At 37.9% G+C, this 17,785-nt stretch overlaps 1 protein-coding gene across 9 annotated transcripts in view; it reads right to left on the bottom strand.

Annotated features, from left to right (window-relative positions):
- EPS15L1 (epidermal growth factor receptor pathway substrate 15-like 1) overlaps positions 1-12,616 on the bottom strand; it is a 39,527-nt gene extending 26,911 nt beyond the window's left edge. For 3 of the 9 annotated variants that reach the window (XM_010562209.1, XM_010562213.1, XM_010562217.1), the window contains exons 1-12: positions 11,062-11,081; positions 10,846-10,969; positions 10,385-10,447; positions 9,333-9,477; positions 6,848-6,907; positions 6,274-6,510; positions 5,526-5,683; positions 4,892-5,048; positions 2,487-2,572; positions 2,010-2,082; positions 1,311-1,478; positions 270-467 (exon numbers count right to left, since the gene is read on the bottom strand). In XM_010562209.1, the coding sequence (XP_010560511.1) occupies positions 270-467; positions 1,311-1,478; positions 2,010-2,082; positions 2,487-2,572; positions 4,892-5,048; positions 5,526-5,683; positions 6,274-6,510; positions 6,848-6,907; positions 9,333-9,368 (1,173 nt within the window). In that variant the 5' untranslated portion in view covers positions 9,369-9,477; positions 10,385-10,447; positions 10,846-10,969; positions 11,062-11,081. Of the gene's footprint in view, positions 1-269; positions 468-1,310; positions 1,479-2,009; positions 2,083-2,486; positions 2,573-4,891; positions 5,049-5,525; positions 5,684-6,273; positions 6,511-6,847; positions 6,908-9,332; positions 9,478-10,384; positions 10,448-10,845; positions 10,970-11,061; positions 11,158-11,857; positions 11,906-12,247; positions 12,338-12,559 lie in introns of those variants that run through there. The other 6 variants (XM_010562215.1, XM_010562216.1, XM_010562214.1 and 3 more) reach the window with 5 other exon arrangements.
- Positions 12,617-17,785: the final 5,169 nt, after the last annotated feature.

Genomic DNA, 17,785 nt, shown 5'->3' with positions numbered 1-17,785 from the left:
GAAAAATACTTTATTATGTTATGCATTCAATAACACTGTCATTCTTGCATTCTTATTAAACACGGTTGCCAGACAGCTGCATTTTCCCCCCTCCAGAGCCGAACTTTTCCTGACTCAAACTAGGAATTAACCTACTAAGCACCAATCAAAAAGGCTTATTTCATGAACCAGTATTTTTTTTCTCTTCTGAAAAATAATCTTTCTAGGTGATGTTCAACTCTTAGCCTTTCAAGAAGCAAAAGAGAAGTTGTATAAACTACAGTGAATACCTGGTTTATTTCCTCCTGTGTTGATTTTAAAGATTTGATTATTGTTTCAAGCTGCACTTTTCCAGCCTGGATACTCTGCTCTAGCTGAGTCTCTTCTTGCTGGAGGCGATTCAGCTCTGCTTTTGCTCTATTAAGGTCATCTTCCTGTAATTTTAAATCTGATTCCTGAGATTGAATCTGCATTTTTAGTGATGAAATCTGAAACAAAACATTACAAAAATCAGAGTGAAATCTGAAATAAATGTACCTTAATAAATAATGAATTTATAATAAATAATAGGAAGTTGTAAAGCAATCTATCAACCGCTAAGGAAGATAACAAGAACTTAATATGAAGAACTACATACTTCTTATTATGTTACACAAAATCCTTGATAAAAAAAGCTCATAGGACTTTCAATAAAACCAAGAAATTTTAATATTTTAAATTACAGAAATACCACATTAACTATAAAGGCAATTAAAAGGTGTTTCTTAGATGGTTACCTTGTAGTTTTCAGAATTTGGCTCTTTTTCCATTCAAACATTTACCAAGTATTATAAAGTTGACTTTTAACTCTGATAAGAGTTAAAATTACACAGTTGCATATGATTCTCCTTATATGCTTTCTTACTTATACACTAAGTTTCTACATTAAGATAACATATGCTAGCTACATTGGCAATTGTATCGCCTGAAAACCCACTTTTAACTCAGAATACTGATGAGGTTCACAGTGATCAAATGTTGATGACTGTGTCATGGGTCAGTAATAATGCTTCTCAACTACACTACTAGGTTGAATAAATGTTTCATATATTCACAGAACAATAACAATTTAGGTAGAAAGGGACCCTTGGAGATCATCTGATTCAATCCCCCATTTCCAACCATTATGAAAGATATTTAGGTTCGCAAAATCCTTTATTGGACCTCTGTATTTGTGTGCAAATTGCTATTTATGGTAAAGATGAAAAACAAAGCAAGCTGATTCATTAAATATATAGAATTTCCTTCAACAAAAGACACAGTACTCTTGAGCATGTCCAGAATTAACGTACACTCACCACCTGTGCTTCTTCCTGGCATTTCTGCCTTACATCGTTCAGCATATCTTTCAGTTTGGCTTTCTGCTGGTCCATTTCATCCAGGCGGTCTTGGGCATCTTGCTTCTGAGCCTCTAGCTCTTGCAAGTTACTTGTCTCCCTATCTAAATCATTTTGTAGTTCCTGAGGAAAATTCCACAGTTTGTAACTTACATTTAGCTGTTATCTTACAGGAATGGTCAACCACAGACAAACAGGCTAGCAAAATCCAAAACATTTTCTATGCCATATAGGCTATTGCTTGCATGTGTATGTTTTGTTTCTGCAGGAACTTGTATGAGACCGCAGGAAACAAATCAGTGCCCACAAGATGGAAAGAGACTGTGACACAGAGGACATATCATTGAGCTATCCTAATTTCAAACCCAATACTCTTTGAACAACGTTTTCCTAAATTACAGTTTTAGTCAAGTACCAACAAAAAAAGACATTTCAAACTGTTCATGTATCATCATCTACTTATATTAACCAGCATCAGAAGAAAACACTTCTGATGGAGAACAGGAAAATAAAGATCTTTCTGTAAGCTAGAGGAAAATCCCATGAAAGGAGGAAGGGTTTGCCCAGAAGCAACATAAGGGAAGACAGAAGAATGTTTAATTCCCCATATATTATTTTAGATTAAAATGAAAACTAATATGATAGAGTTTTTACCTGAACTTCATTGGTTTTCTGTCTGATTGATTCTTCCTTTTCCCTAATGTCTTGCTCTAGCGAGTATTTTTCTCTGTAAGATAAACAAGCACGCAGATTCATGAATAGTTAAATAATACAACATACACATGCGTGCATGCAAAAATCAATTAAACAGTATTCTGGAAACACCACACAGCCAAAAATGCCAGCCCATATCCTGATATATTCTTTAAAGGAGTAAAAGTGTATACCTATCAATTGTTCTTTGAAAAATACTACCCGTTCCATAATCAATCTTCTGAAGTCACCTGGTAGAACCCAGGCTGGCTTTATGTAATTGGCTAAGTGTAGGGTATCCGTGGGAGATTGCCACCAACTTCAGTGACAAGTAATGATAAACTGACTAATAGAAAACAAAAGTAACAGACACATCAGTACTATGTTCTTAATTGGTTCTCCTACTCCAAGATTTTCTTAATAGTCCACAACTATTACCTCTGCAGCTGTGCAATTTCTTGACTAATATCATCCAGTTCCTTCACGCCTGTAAATTCTCCTGATCCAACAGAACTTGAACTATCCTGTTAAGAATGAAATAGTCTATTAAAATGCCAAGTCATAACAGAAGACCTTCCTTTACAAAGGCTGAGGACAAAGGTGGGACACAGTCCTCATTATATGCATTTGCAAAATTCTATGGAAGACATCAAATTATTATGCAAAAACCACTGAGCGTGCCACACAATTCTACCTGTGAGACAGGAGAATTTTCTCTATGCCCATTTACCAGATGGGATAGTCGAAATAAACAGCAGTTAAAGGACATGCACAATGTCAAAAAATAAACTGCAGGCAATGGTAGAATTCAAATTAAAAAACTAAAAACCCAGCTCTGCTACAGTCAGTAACAAAGCTTCCAGGGAACTTAACGAAATCATATTGTAATTTCAGTCTTCTTGAGCCCTGCCACAAATTAATGCCAAGTTCTGCAATTATACCCGATTTCCTGCAGGTCATTTCTACAGCCATTCAGGCACAGATCAAGGAAGATGCAGAGGGTATCCCTTTTCTTTTAGACAAGAAAATTGTCATTAGAAATTATGAAGAAAGGATCTCAGCGTTTGATAAAAAATTTGTTATTATTATAAAAAGGATTGCTAGTTCTTTGAAAAAAATCACTGCAACTGAGCAAAAACTGCAACACTTAAACTCACTGCTAGTATGACAAAATCAGGAGACCTACCATTTTTAAAAAGCATTTTAAAAAAAGACAGTACAGTTTGCTTGCTTCGTTCACCTTGAGATTACCATGATAACCACAGAAAGTTTAGCTTTATTCAGTATTAAAAAAAAGCTCAAGAACCCAACCAACAAATCACAAACAGATAGCATAGTAAAATGTGACATTTTCTGCAGAAATAATATTGAATATACAGTTTCAGTAAGTTAATTAAGTCCTCACTTTTGGGTGAGCATTCCTTTCGTTAATATGCCATTAAGTAATCATAAATAACAACAATCCAGACTAATTCTTCAAGCTAGCAAATCAAAAGCTTCTAATATCCCTTTTATATTTTCAGACCAGATACAGATTTGCCGAGAGACCTGTACTGTATGCTGTACAGGATCATAATAAGGTGTTACCCAGTATGATTATGAAATGAGTTAAAATGAGCTGCTGCATTGGTTAGGCTAACACAGTTCATTGTTCCACATGAACAGAAAACTAATCTGCTATGTTCACAGTAGCATACAGTTTATTTCATGTTACATTCAGCTAAAACCACAGCAGATGAGAAAAAAAGATATAATGAATTGAAAATAATGGGAAGCTTAAAGCTCTCACACTAAGGTGTATTTATTGCCCACAGCTTCAGAGAACTAGTACACAAGTAACTTTAACATGCCAACACCAAGTTGCCTGTCAAAGAACTTCTTGACAGATCAATGCGTCTCAAATTGTTGAAGGAAGCAATATTACCAGGTCAACAGGCAATACTGGTAACTTCACACTACTGTGACATTATCATCATGCCAAGAGCAAGTGTCACAGAACAAGAGCAAAGAGACAGGAGAAGGGGTAGAAATAAAAACTTCTTTAAAGTTACAAGTAGCATACATAAACAAATTTGCATTCTTTTGGACGTTACAATTACTCACACGGCGCATTTCTGTTAGTGCTGAGATCTCAGTTCCTACAGGGGTCAAGTAACCTGACAGAGTCTATAGAAAAAGGATATAGGAAAAACCTTAAAAGGACCAGAGCAACAGCAACAAAATATATTTAGAGGCTCAAAAGCTTTCTGGTTAGGGAAAGTAAAAAAAAGTAAAGGAAAATACTATGTAATTTATAGAAAGGGTTCAGTAAAAGATTAGATGCTCCAGTAAAATGGAATTAGCAGTGATGGATATACGACTATGGACGGTCATGCTACAAGGGCTGAATCAACCACCAATTCCTAGAAACTAGGGAGTCATCACTCTTCATTTAGCCATTAAAAAATTTTACATTTTCATGGGAGGAATTTGGTACTGATCACAGTCAGGGACAGGCTACTAGACCAGCTTTTAACAGTTGCTTTTAACAGTTTCCTGAAGTTAAAAAACCCCTTCTCTATAACAAAGGAGTATTTTTCATGCTACACTTTTCTCAACACTATTATTCCCTTATTTATGGAATAGTCTACTGCATTTTTCTTTATTTAGTGTCTCGTGTTGTTAAAAATTGATGTATATTTTCAAATCTTAAAGAATTTTGTAAAAGGGAGGTAAGAAAAAAAATATTGGCAACTCTTTACCGTAATATAAAAAAAAAAAAAAATTTACAAAATTAATACTCAAACCCCATTACTTTCAAAGCACATAAGCTCAGTATTATCTACAAATAATCAATGACTTACCTGTATGGGAGTGTTCCTCTCTGTGGGAGGGATCATATCTGGGGACAACACTTGTGGAGGATCAATCCCTTTACTGACCTTCTGTTGAATGAGATACATTGCTAGTGCAAACTGATCTTTGCTTAGCTTTCCCATCTGTCTTGTGTCTGCCAAAGCCCTGGTAAAAAATAGATCACACTAATAAACAAGAAAAGCTTATTTCTCCTCTGCCAAGAAGCCTGAAACACACATATACATGTAATTTCCTTTTGATTCAGTCTCATCAGAGCTTGCTTATTCTAGTGAAAGAGTTCCATAAACAGAGCAGTATTTTATTAGACATATTTAACTGGACAGAACAGCATTACTCTGAGAAAATATTTAGAGCACGAGAACTTCAAAGAACAATCACAATTCACCAACTGACCTATACCCCTCTCCCAGAAAAGCAAAGTGAGTGTTTATTTCTCCCTTGTTTTTCCATATAGCCCACATAGTGTAGTACAGCAACAGGACAGGTAAAAGAGGTTGGGTTTGGTGGGGTTTTGGGTTTTTTGTTTTGTTTTGTTTTAATGTTAGGATCACAATTCTGGCTGGGTAATCTGACTGCCCAGATCAGCAAGTTACAAAAATACAGGTACTAGAGAATTCTTACCATATATGTGCTAGGAGATTCTGAGACAGACCTGAATGCATAAAAATGTCCTTTACTTCTTGGCCACTCACAAAACCATCCATGTCTGTGTCTGTTTTTAAGAAAATTTCATCGTATCGCACTTTTTCAGACATTGGTACTACCCAATTCACAGATGGCTGTAAAACAAGGTTTTATATTTCAAAAGAAGATAAACAGTCTTTATCAACACACTGAGTATATATGACATTATTCAGTCAGATGTGCTGAACATCTTGCACAATCAAGTCTGGTAAATAGGTACTTCCCCTTTTCCTATTAATGTTTTAGCTTAATACTTTTTATCTGAATTATCAATACTGATAAACTGCTATTCATCAGTTGAAAAGCATTCATTCTTTCAAAATACGGACCCAACTAGGTATACCAAGTCCTGCTAATAACACGGGAGCTTTAGAAGGTAGATTAATGATTTCTTTCGTATTAAAGCGGATACATGAATAAAACCTTTCTATGGTTTCACTTTCTAGGAAAAGTGAAAATTCCCTGTAAGATTTGCTACCTCATGGTCACTCTGACTAAAATTCACCTGCTCTTCTTCCGTGTCTAACCATTCTCATTTCATTCCCTCCAGCCAAATCACCCAACAACAAACACATTTTCAGAAAAGTGCTCACATGAGGCAGAAATCAAAAAGCAGTTTTATTTTTTTCCTGCAGTTTACTGATACCAGAAAGAAAGAAAAAAAAAAGAAAAAAAAGATTTGTACCTGTGCTTGTTTGATGCTGTGCTTGGGAGACAAACTCCCTGTGCTGTTCAGACTGTTGACACTACCATGAGATGGGGTAGAACGGAGGCTATCTTTTGGTGGAGGACTTGCAGGGAGAACAGGAACTGCACCAGGAAAGACAGGTGTCTTCTTTCTTTTAGAAGGTGGTATGAGAGAAGGGGGTAATAGTGAAGGAACTGGCTCTTTCTCAAGAGCTCTATAAACCAAATGCATTGCCTGCAAAGGCAAAAAGGTCAGATAACATTAACAATTAGAAGAAAAAGTAACAAGATTTTCCAGTGTCAGTCATTTACATATCAGTAAAACAAAGACAGTAAGATTAGAGACATAAACCAGAGCAGATAATTTTGAATGCAATTCCAAAAAGTTTAATCTTGATGACACAGGCAAGAGTCAGTAGATGGATTTGAGAAAGATCATTTAATAGCTCCATGTGAACAATTTAGATTAGAAGAGTCAACTGTAGCAGACAAAGCTGCAAAGCTCTTGAGAAAAAAACTGAGCGATTTGCTTTAGCAGACACACTGTGAATTGAGAATTTAAAGCAACCTACCACAGCAAATTCATCCTTGTCCAGGTGACCATCTTTATCAATATCACTGAGATCCCAGACCTACAGCAATTATGACAAAAACAATGATTTAGAGAACAAGTTATATCTTGTGCTGTTGATGTTAATTGTCATCATATTAAGCATGCTCTCTAAAGACTCCTAATAGATTTTTGTGAAGATCATATTAGTTATATTAGACCTAGTGCCCTGGTTTTGGCTGGGATAGAGTTAATTTTCTTCCTAGTAGCTGGTATAGTGTTGTGTTTTGGATTTATTATGAGAATAATGCTGCTAACACACTGATGCTTTCAGTTGCTACTAAGGAACGTTTATACTAAGTCAAGGATTTTTCAAGCTTCTCACGTCCAGCCAGCAAGAAGGCTGGAGAGGCACAAGAAGTTTGGAGGGGACATGGCTGGGACAGCTGACCTAAACTGGCCAAAGGGATATTCCGCACCATGCGACGTCATGCCCAGTATATAAACTGGGGGGAGTTGGCTGGGAGGGGTGATTGCTGCTCAGGAACTGACTGGGCGTCGGTCGGTGAGTGGTGAGCAATTGCATTGTGCATCACTTGTTTTCTATATTCTAATTCTTTTATTATTATTATTGTCATTTTATTATTATTATAATTATTATTATTTTCTTCCTCTTCTGTCCTATTCAACTGTCTTTATCTCAACCCATAAGTTGGGGGGAGTGAGCGAGCAGCTGCATGGTGCTTAGCTGCTGGCTGGGATTAAACCATGACACCTAGCTAAACATTCTCTGATGAAACAGACTGGATTAGAGTTTTCTGGCAATGTGAATCTACACTGGTTCTAACAAATTCTGGATGCAACACAGGCAGGTTTTTCATCTTTCTATGTTGCAATTAAGGAGTCATCAAGCTGACTAAAAACATCCAGAGGTGGCTTTCAGAATTGTCCAGAGGGTGTGGGCTAGCAGATTGCCCAAATTTGTCTCTTATAAGAAAGTTAAAATATTTTAGAAAAGTCAATACATTTCCAATTTTCATTCCATTCTTAAATTTCTAGTTTCCATTTTAGTCAAAAAAATATGTCCACCCTCCAGAATTTTCTACAGGACAGAATTTAAGCATCTGTCAACTTCAGTTCATTATTAGGTCAAGTACAGTCAACAAAATTTGCAGATTTACAAGGACACACAACTTTGTGTACTCTAATACTCAGCCATTATCTAGCACTGTTTAATCATCAATATGACTTGGAGACAGTAGAGTGGACATAAAACTAAGACTGAGGCTCAGTCATCTGAACTCTACTCCCAGCTCTATTCCTGGACCTCTGTACAAATTTAAGCTAGTTGAGTACTCCTTTGCCCATTTCCTCAGTCCCCTTTCTCGTCCGCAAACTTTTCTGGAACAGGAAAAAGTTTCCTGAATTTCTATCGTGACAACAGCAAGATAAAATACAAAGCCTTTCAAGACTGAGTACTTCACAATATTCAAGTACAGAATTAAAACAAGTCGTACTTAGATTTTGTAGATAATACAAACAGGCAGTTCTTCCTGAAGAGATGGAAGTGTGTAACACAGATACAGCTCTTACACAGAATGTATTCATTCTCAGTCATATCAATATGCAAAACATTAAAGAATATGTATTTTAAACGGAAGCAGAAAAATACTTTGAGGTTTGCCTCCCTTGCAAATATGCAATGGAAGCACTAAACTCAGATCATCAAATCATAGAACAGTTTGGGTTGGAAAGACCTTAAAGATCACCTAGTTCCAACCCCTCCTGCTTTGGGCAGGGACACCTTCCACCAGACCACGTTGCTCAAACCACCATCCAACCTGGCCTTGAACACTTCCAGGCATGGGGCATCCACAGCTTCTCTGGGCAACCCGTTCCAAGCGTCCCACCACCCTTATCGTAAAGAATTTCATCTTGTATCTAATCTAAATCTACCCTCTTTCATTTTAAAACCGTTACCCCTCGTCCTATCACTAGAATCCCTACGTTCCCTGATAGAGTCCCTCCCCATCTTTCCTGTAGGCCCCCTTTAAGTACTGGAGGAATCAAAAGTATTTATAAATATACATGAAAAAAATACTTGACAATTTGACAGCTACAATAAACTAGGATGTTTTAAAGTGTTCTCTTGTACAAACAGTGGATAGATTTAATGATATGTCTAACTACTTGTATTTGGAAAAATGACAAAACAGTGGAATACAATGTTATAAAAGCTATTATGGTTTAAGAGAGCTTTCTTCTGTTTTTAAATAACCAAAATCAAAACTTCCAGCTCTTAAAATGAATACAGAGTTAATGAAGCCAATCTACTCCAGGGTCCAAATTACTACTATTACTCTCATTTCTAAGTGGAAGACTTCAGTGCACTCGATGTTAAAACTCAGCCAAAACCTGGTCCATGTTGATACATTACATTTAAATATTTAACACTGCAACTACAAGAAGGTAAATAGAGAATAGCTAAATCTAAACAGCATACTTACCCTTCCTAGGATATCAAGAGGTAGCTTTGAATTCATCAGTACTGGTTTTACTTTGTCTCCTGAAAGTAAACCATTTACTGGCAAAAGGCTTTCAAAAATACCATCAAACTTTGCTTTTTCTTCCACCTAGTTGGTAAGAAATAGCCTGAATAAGTAAAAAAGTGTGCCTGTGTGAGTGTTGAAAATGAGATCTTGCAAGAAATTAAGACTGGTCAGTAATGTATTCATTCTAAATTTCCAAGCTTTCTTGCAAGTGCTACCATGCTGTATTTAAATGTAAACCCCATGGAGCTAGATTTAGGAGCTCAATTTCAAAGCTAAGCTTATGATAGCTAAGAGATTTTAACATGCATGTGTTTCTGTAGTGTTCTAAAAGGACAGCACATTCCGATTAAAACACTGCTGATCAGATTTTAAGCAAACTTTGACAAACTCTGTAGAACTAAAAACTATTCTTCCCAAATAATTTGCTTCCCACTTTAAAGTACAACATGCAAGTACAAAAAAACAAAACAACAAAAAAATCAGCATTAGAAGTTATTTTCTTAAATTTCTACCTTTTCAAAAATGTTTGCAATTGAAAATTAACTAAATACAAATATCCTTATGTATGTATCAAAAGTTACTTTTTCCCAATTATATATATATATAGTGTGTATCACAGAATACCAATTAGAACATATGAACTCAAGCTTTAAATTGATACTTCAGGATGGATTTGGTGAAATGCTTTGCTGTTCTCAGTGGGGTTCCTTTACACAAACATGAAAGTGCCTACTACTAGGATCCTGGAAGAAATCCAGGCAGAAGATTAAAATTCATTGTGTCTTTAAAACATCACACCAGGGGTTGTCAAAGGCTTGTTTAATACTTATTTCAAATATAAAACTGCAGCTCAATATTCTCTATTGTGCACAAGTCTGTCATCAGAAAGGGAGGACTTCTGAAATGGGAAATATATCTGACAGAAAATTCTCTTACTGGGAAAATTACAGACAAGGAAAATATTTACTTTCAAAGAATGGATGGAATGTGTTGTCTTTTACACTTACCCTAACAGCCCAGTGAGTCTCTGTTGAAGGTGGTGTGATCAGCAAAGGACTGCTAGTGTCATGCTAAAAATTAAATAATTTTTTATTTTTTTATATATATATATAAAAATACACACACTTCTGCTTCTAATTCTTACTAATTGCTTTAAGAGATGGTTATAGACATGAAGCTCAACTACACTGAAAAAAAGAAAAAAGGCTGCACATGTACCCAAATAAAAAAAAAAAAAGTCATACCGATTTATACTATTACAGTACTTTGATAAGGACATTAGGTGCATTAGGCATCCAAACACAGAACTAAGACAAGCTAAAGGAGGTTCCACAGCAGCTTCTGCAGGCAAAGCTGCAGTCATGCCCTTTGCTACACACTCCTGTTGACCTAGTCCAAAAATAATCTTTTTCCCCCCCCTCCCCATAAATTTAGCAGTTAGCCACATCAGCTTCGTGAACAAGCTGACCTTAGTTAAACTTGCATCAGTTTTGCAGTCCAGGAAGGGGCTGGTACATATTACTCAGGAAGACAGGACTATGGCAGCCATTACTGCAGTTGTCTTAAGGAACAGTTTGACAGCAGCCTGAAGTCTCAAAACCATGACATTTATGAAACAGAAGATTATTCCAGTGTTCTGACTGAAGCCTTAGTTCATACATACATTTAGGTATATATTACTTACAAATTTAGGAGGCGGCACAGTCAAGTTCAGACTGCTCAGGTTAACATCATGGCCATTCTGTGCACATGCTACTAGGCGCAACGCAACATAGAAACCCTACAAACAATAGTGTTTTCTATTAAAAAGAAGCAACCAGTCTAAATCAGTCTTCAAGAACTCATTTATGATTTTTACTAACACTGTACATGTGCAATTCAGTAACGTATGGAAACAACAGTGCTATAGCCCCATTCAGTTAACTGCATAGTGGCAACTACCTCACTGCTTTTAAAGATGATTCAGGAAAAACTCTGCAATAACATGGAACAAAGAGCAGAAAACTTCAAAGCTATTTTTTAAGGACTCTCCCAAAATTAAGTAAATTTCACCAATTTTTCTTAAAAATTAATAATGTTTTAAAAAAATTTCTCCAGATCTACAAGTAACTTGGTATTTGATATTCCAAGCTACTTTTAGTAATGCTAGTTATATTTTTTCATGCAAAAAAGACTTCTAAAATAAATCTTAAAATCATAGTTTGTATTTGTGAAAGACTCAATGACTCTGTATCTCTATATCACACACACTGATTATTTACAAAACAAAAGAGAGACCCAAAATTAGATCCAAACTTCTCCAGCAGCCTCACCAAGTGATATACTTGGATATGAGCAGTGCTAGGATAAAACCTCATCTTGTAAACAAAAACTTTAAAAAACAAAAGCTAAGGATAACTACTATTGATATCAGAGTTTTCTTGAAACGAGGCTTATCTGTAGAAGGTAAACTAAGAGGTGTACAGGCACATTTCATTTACCTGTTTATCCAAGTATCCTTTACCCTCTGGGTCAGCCAAATCCCATATCTGTGGAGATACAAAAAAGCCATTGTGATTTTAAAATAAAACTTAACTCAGCTCAAGAGTTCATATTGTATGTCTTGAACTTCAAGTTATGACACACAATGTTATTTAATTCTCAAGTTTATAACAAAAATGTTACAGAAAAGACAATTTTTCCTTTCAGATTCCTATGAAACTTGGAACAATACCTTGGAGCTATTACCGATCTGTGGTTAACCTAACCTGGTTCTATGGATCTGATTTGCATTCCACCAAATTCCTTTTTGCAAACCCCTTCTCTCAATGTTAGCCGCACTTAAGCAAGCGTACAAACAATTACTGCATTGCCTAATTCCTTCAACTTACTTTTCCAAGGATAATATCAGAGAGACCAGATTTTTTAAGAAACAGCGCAGCTTCACTTGCCCCAACTCTCCCCGTATATGCTGGATCTACCTGAAAGATAAAAATTCACATTCAGTTGAAGCATGTCTGTCATGAAAGCAGAGGTAAGAAATGAAACCCCTCTTGTCTTAGGTCGAGTTATACAAGCACGCATTACCACTCAGCAGAGAGAATTCACAGAAGTTTAGCACTGCAATGGGGAAAGGGAAGAGAGGGACATCTTAGGGAAGAGGAAAATGCACTTTATTTTTAAATTCTTTTTTAACAACCTACCTGTTTGTAGTAAGTTTCATATAATGGATTCCCAGTAGAAAACTGAAAAACAAGAGAAATGTTAAGAACATAAAGAATGAACTGCAATCACAGCACACCTTCAGGGACTGACAGAAAAAAAAGCATATAGTACTTTGTGTAATACTTCTATCAAAAATATAAAACGGTATGTTAATTCGCTGTGTTCCAAACTGGATACTTGAAATCTAAGAGTGGATAACAGAGATCCCCCAAAACTTGCAGCCAACAGACTATTGTCACCTCTTAAAACTTCTTATTCACCAGCATTCATATTTAAACTCACACTTTTAATTAACAAGACTATATGGTAATATAGTTACCATTACCTTTATATGGTAATAAAGGTTTTGTAGAACAGCTTTGAACTATTTGCCAAGGTATTTCAGATCACAGTTTGAGAACTACTGATATCAAAGGCAGAGTTTTCAACATAACACTGATTTTACTACCTCCTGCATTGTATATATACTTATGGAATAATTTCAGCAGACAATTACATACACACACACAGACACAGGGCCCTGGTATCAAAATATGCCTGTGTTTATGCATTTTCAGGACTAAGATCTTAAATTGACACAGAGTAAAAAAAAAAAAAAAAAAAAGGAAGAAAAGGTTAATTAACAAAGATCACAATTCCCTGACAATGTTGTTTGAGGATTTTGACTTGGTGTTATCACTGCATTACACAAAAGCAGCAGACACAAAGGTAGGCCCTGCCTTTTCGGAATACTAAACAAGCAGATTCCTCCTCCCTCTTACTAACATTCCAAGCAAATGGGAACTGAAATGCCAAAAGAGGCAGAAGCCCCAACACCCATCTTCTCAGTTGCCTCGTACAATTGCCACACAGGTTCTAGCCACGAGCAGGTTATACCTCCACACCATTCTCCAGCCTCAATGCCAAGAGCAAAAATATTATGATCCAGTCTCAAGCAAGTCACCCCTTAGAGCAGTCAAAGGCCTTAAAAAACAAGCAACGAAACAACCCAATAAACACAGCTTAATGACTGAGACGCAGAGAAGTCGAAACACCCCAAAGCCTGCTTGGGGCAACTGCTCTCCACCTACAGGACACAAGTCAGAGATCTGACGAATGATTATTTTGCACTAACTCTGATCACTGCTATATCCCCTCCCAAATGCTACCTTTTTCCTTGTCATCTGCACAGATTTCCAGATGTTCTGCCTACACTGAGGGGAAGGGAGACAGAAACATGATGGGAAAAAACAGACAGATGAAGAGCATGAAATTTTGTTTTACACAAAGAGAATATTTCTGTAGAGTTTACAATAAACATGCCAAATCTTAATTTAAGGAGATATCCAAAACATCTAAACCTTATTAATCAAAAGCAAGTGAACACTGAGCTCTTCCAAGATCAATTGTTCTACTTGGTTAGAAAGATCATGCATTTTCAGAAGTGCTTCCTTAACTTCTTAAATGTACTGCATTTATATCCATCAACAAAACAAGCCACTGCATTCTCCACCCGTACACTCTAGAAGCTCTTGCTCTTCCAGAAGCTGGACAGTCGTTCAGAAGAAAGCTACAAGCATAACTCATAAATCTGACTCATCTTTTTGCTGGCTTGTAAATGATCAGCATAGATAAGCACTATATTCCTGTACAAAGTAGGAAACACATCATTCAGAGAAAAGGTGGAAGCAGGCAATAGTCTGTCCAACTCTGAATAAAATTTAGTATGTTTTAGCCAACTATCACCCAACTAGACGACTCTCATTTATCAGATGGCTCAGAGAAGCTAGCCAAAGACCAGCTACGAGCTCCTCTAATTTGGCAAGTATCCTAGAGCACGCAGAGACTGGATTCATACCAAGATACAGAGCAAACCGCTCCAGCAGCAGTATTGAATGATCTCATCCCATCACCAGACATTCTTGACATCCTCATTTGATATTGTCAGCCATGACATACAGCTGAGTTACCTGACAGAGGTGGCAAGAATCCAGGGTAATGTGCTTCAATGCTGTCAAGTTTCTTCTATGGCAATATATGCATCCAAGGGCTACTGGAAAGCACTTCACCACTCGATTCCCTACTTGTAGAATTTTACAAAGAGTAAGCCTCTCTGACCGATTTACCTAAATGACTGCATCTCTGTGATGAAACACACCAGACAAAATGGGATCAAGTGATAAAAATAGCATAGCTGCCTACCTACCCGTCACCACATATGACTACATCACTATCATTCAAGAGGATTCTGTAATTTGATGACATCTGCTGATGAAGAACCTACACAAGACAGTGTCAATACCAGCAATCAGAGAAAAGCATTTTGAAAAGTTTGCAGTTAAGTGGTCAAAGGATATAACCTGTTATACAGCGGTTCAGTTTGACTTACAGTTCAACAACGCTCTGGTTTCAGTGCCTACTCCATATTCCCCAAAACGTCATCTATGACCAGCACTTCACACCATCTCCCAAACAGACGCTTCAGAACCCTTGCGCCTTGTTGTTCGACCTCTAAGTTGATTTCCTGTACAAATTTGAAGTTCAAGTCTTGAACTTGCACTCTCACAGCAGATCTGGTACACTGCATTTGTGGTACGCAGTACGCGCACATGCAAAAGTCTCCACGTCCCTTAACGCAGGTCTGGGAAAAAGGCAGGCTTAAGCTGCTGCCACCAGAACAATTAAGAAAGCCAGTTCCTAGCAGCCCTCTTTCCGGAGGTCATCTCAGGGCCACAAAGACCTGTGGATAAGATGAATTATTTTCCTTGATGTTCTCCCGTTTCACAATTTTTTTTCAGCCACTCTTGTCACATCCTATAACGGATGAAAATAGGTACTGTGAAAGGGGAAAAAACCAATGTGTCCCACAAAGATGAGAGCCAAAAGAAGATCACTGCTACCCCAGAAAGATTACCTTTGCCCTTATACTTGCTGAGTATCCTGAGTTGTCTCAGAAAACTGAGCTACAAAATCATCTGTGCTGTCCCCAGATCTCTAACGTAACTCTCCATGACCTCCAGAGGCTGTAGGTTGAACATGCCTGGCACAGTGGAAAGACCACTGATAAGGTGATCAAATATTCAAGAAAATAAAATTATCAAAGGTAAATAAATCCAGTTTCAGTTGTTGTTTAACTCCAAGAACTGATTTTACATGCTTGCTCTTCAACTGTTTTTAGGCGTAGCTGGTTGAAACAAAGACAGCTAAAATGTTAAATAATTTGCATACTGTTAGACATGTAAATTCTCTTTCATAAAAGCGTCATAAAAAACATAACTTCATAGAACAATAGAACCATAATAAAATTCATTTATGAGAACAAATATGGTTAAACACTTTCACATGCTTGAATTAACTATATTGTTTATAACTCCTAATGTTATCAATATTCTTATTTTAAATCTTTCTAAGTGAACATGCTTCAACATTACAGCACCTGTAACTTCTCCCATTCCTTTTAATATAATTTCTGCCATTTATTATAACTAGCATATATCTCTGTAGTAATCACAAAATTGAGGTTATTAAAAGTTTATTAATTTCCAGAAAAAAAATAAAAATCTGTTTACTGCCCTGATTATGGGTAGATTACTCTTGACAGTTCAATATAGAAAAAAAAAAGTTTGAAAACTGGAATGCTTCCAGTGAATTAGTTGGAAAATAGTACATCAAAGTAACTGTTATGTTCACAGAATGTGGCCCTTTTTCCCTCAAGGTAATATATTAAGTTATATGAAAGAAAACACCATTGATGCCAGTCTCTCAAGTATCAATTAAATTTAAAAAACAAACTCTTTCAAGTCCAGAGTTTATTTTACATATATATTTTGCACCACATTACTGAACTTGAAAACTTTTGGTAACAGTTTGTATGTGCATGGATGTTTTCAGATGTTTCCAAACGTGTTCATTTAATTAAACAGGTGTTAATCAGGACTTCTACTGCTATTCAAAAGCTAAGAAGCAGTGCACTCTCTTAATGAGACACACAGCAAACTACCAATTACCAAAGTATGACATAACCCCACTGAAAGATAAATTTTCAGAGTATCACAAATAAAGGTCCATTATTAAAAAGAAATGGATATATTTAAATAATTTGAACTACCAATAGTTGTTGTTCTGAATTCCTGGCTGGCCTAGCCACAGTGTAAAGAATAGTAAGTTTTAAATTCAAGGCATTGGGGAGTGGTGGAGTGGCGTTGCTTTTCTTTTGTTTTAAAGGAAATAAGTAAACTGACTATCTTCACAGGAGTATGGAAAAGAATAAACAGCGGTCACATTGTTCAGGTTTAAATTATTTGGGTGAGAAATGAATCAAAAAAACCTTGTAACAACAACAAAAATGATCCACCCAAGGATCCCAAACATTAAAGCAGAGCTCGAAAAGGCACGCCACCCTCCCTGTGGGAGAGGAGCTCCAAGGTTCAGGGTCTTCCCTGCAGAATCCTCTCTCTCCTGCTGAGGGGTGAAATCCTCCTCCTCATTCCTACGGACTGAGTCCTTTTACCGGTGTACCCGCGCCTATGGCTACGCTACTCACGCACCTCCCAAATATTAAGCACAGTCATGACACCCCGACAGCCGAAGGCGGCATGAACCCCGTGTTACAAAGAAAAAAAAACAAAACAAGGTGACGTGACCCAAGTCAGAGAGTCCCGAGCAGACGACGAGCCCCCATCCCTCCCTGCAGCCCAGCCCCCGGCCCTCAGACCCCCGGCACCGCATTAACCCCCGCAGCTCAGAGCCAGGAGGGTTTTCGCTGCTCGGGGAGGGAAAGAATTCAGAAAGCCTCGGTGTTCCCCTTCCCCCGGGGGACAGCCCCTGGGGCCTCCGTGAGGGGAGGGAGCCGGCGCCTTTTGTGCCCCCACAGAAACGGCCGGAGCCCGCCCAGGGGAGGCTCAGCCCCGGCCCGACGGCGAGGGACAAGCCGGGGGCTGCTGGTCCCCCCCGTCCCCACACAGGGCCTGTTTCCCGCCGCGCACCGACCCTCTCCCCTCCGCGGGCCGAGCCACCCCCCGATGGCGGGGAGAGGCAGGCCCTATGCCCCAGCGCCGACCCGGCCCCGGATGCACCCGCCTGCGGGAGGAGGAGAAGGAGGAGAAGGGGGGGACCCGCACCGGGAAGGGCCCGCTCCCCCTTCCCCGATCGGCGCTCAACCACCGGCGCCAAATGGCCGCCCCCCCCCCCCCCCCCCCCCCCCCACACCCCCGACCCCGCGGCGG

The sequence above is a fragment of the Haliaeetus leucocephalus genome, unplaced genomic scaffold, assembly GCF_000737465.1.
Source record: "Haliaeetus leucocephalus isolate CR32 unplaced genomic scaffold, Haliaeetus_leucocephalus-4.0 Scaffold157, whole genome shotgun sequence".
NCBI classification, from domain to species: Eukaryota; Metazoa; Chordata; class Aves; order Accipitriformes; family Accipitridae; genus Haliaeetus; species Haliaeetus leucocephalus.
The sequence above is the reverse complement of the archived record's forward strand: the minus strand, read 5'-3'. Positions and strand labels throughout refer to the sequence as shown.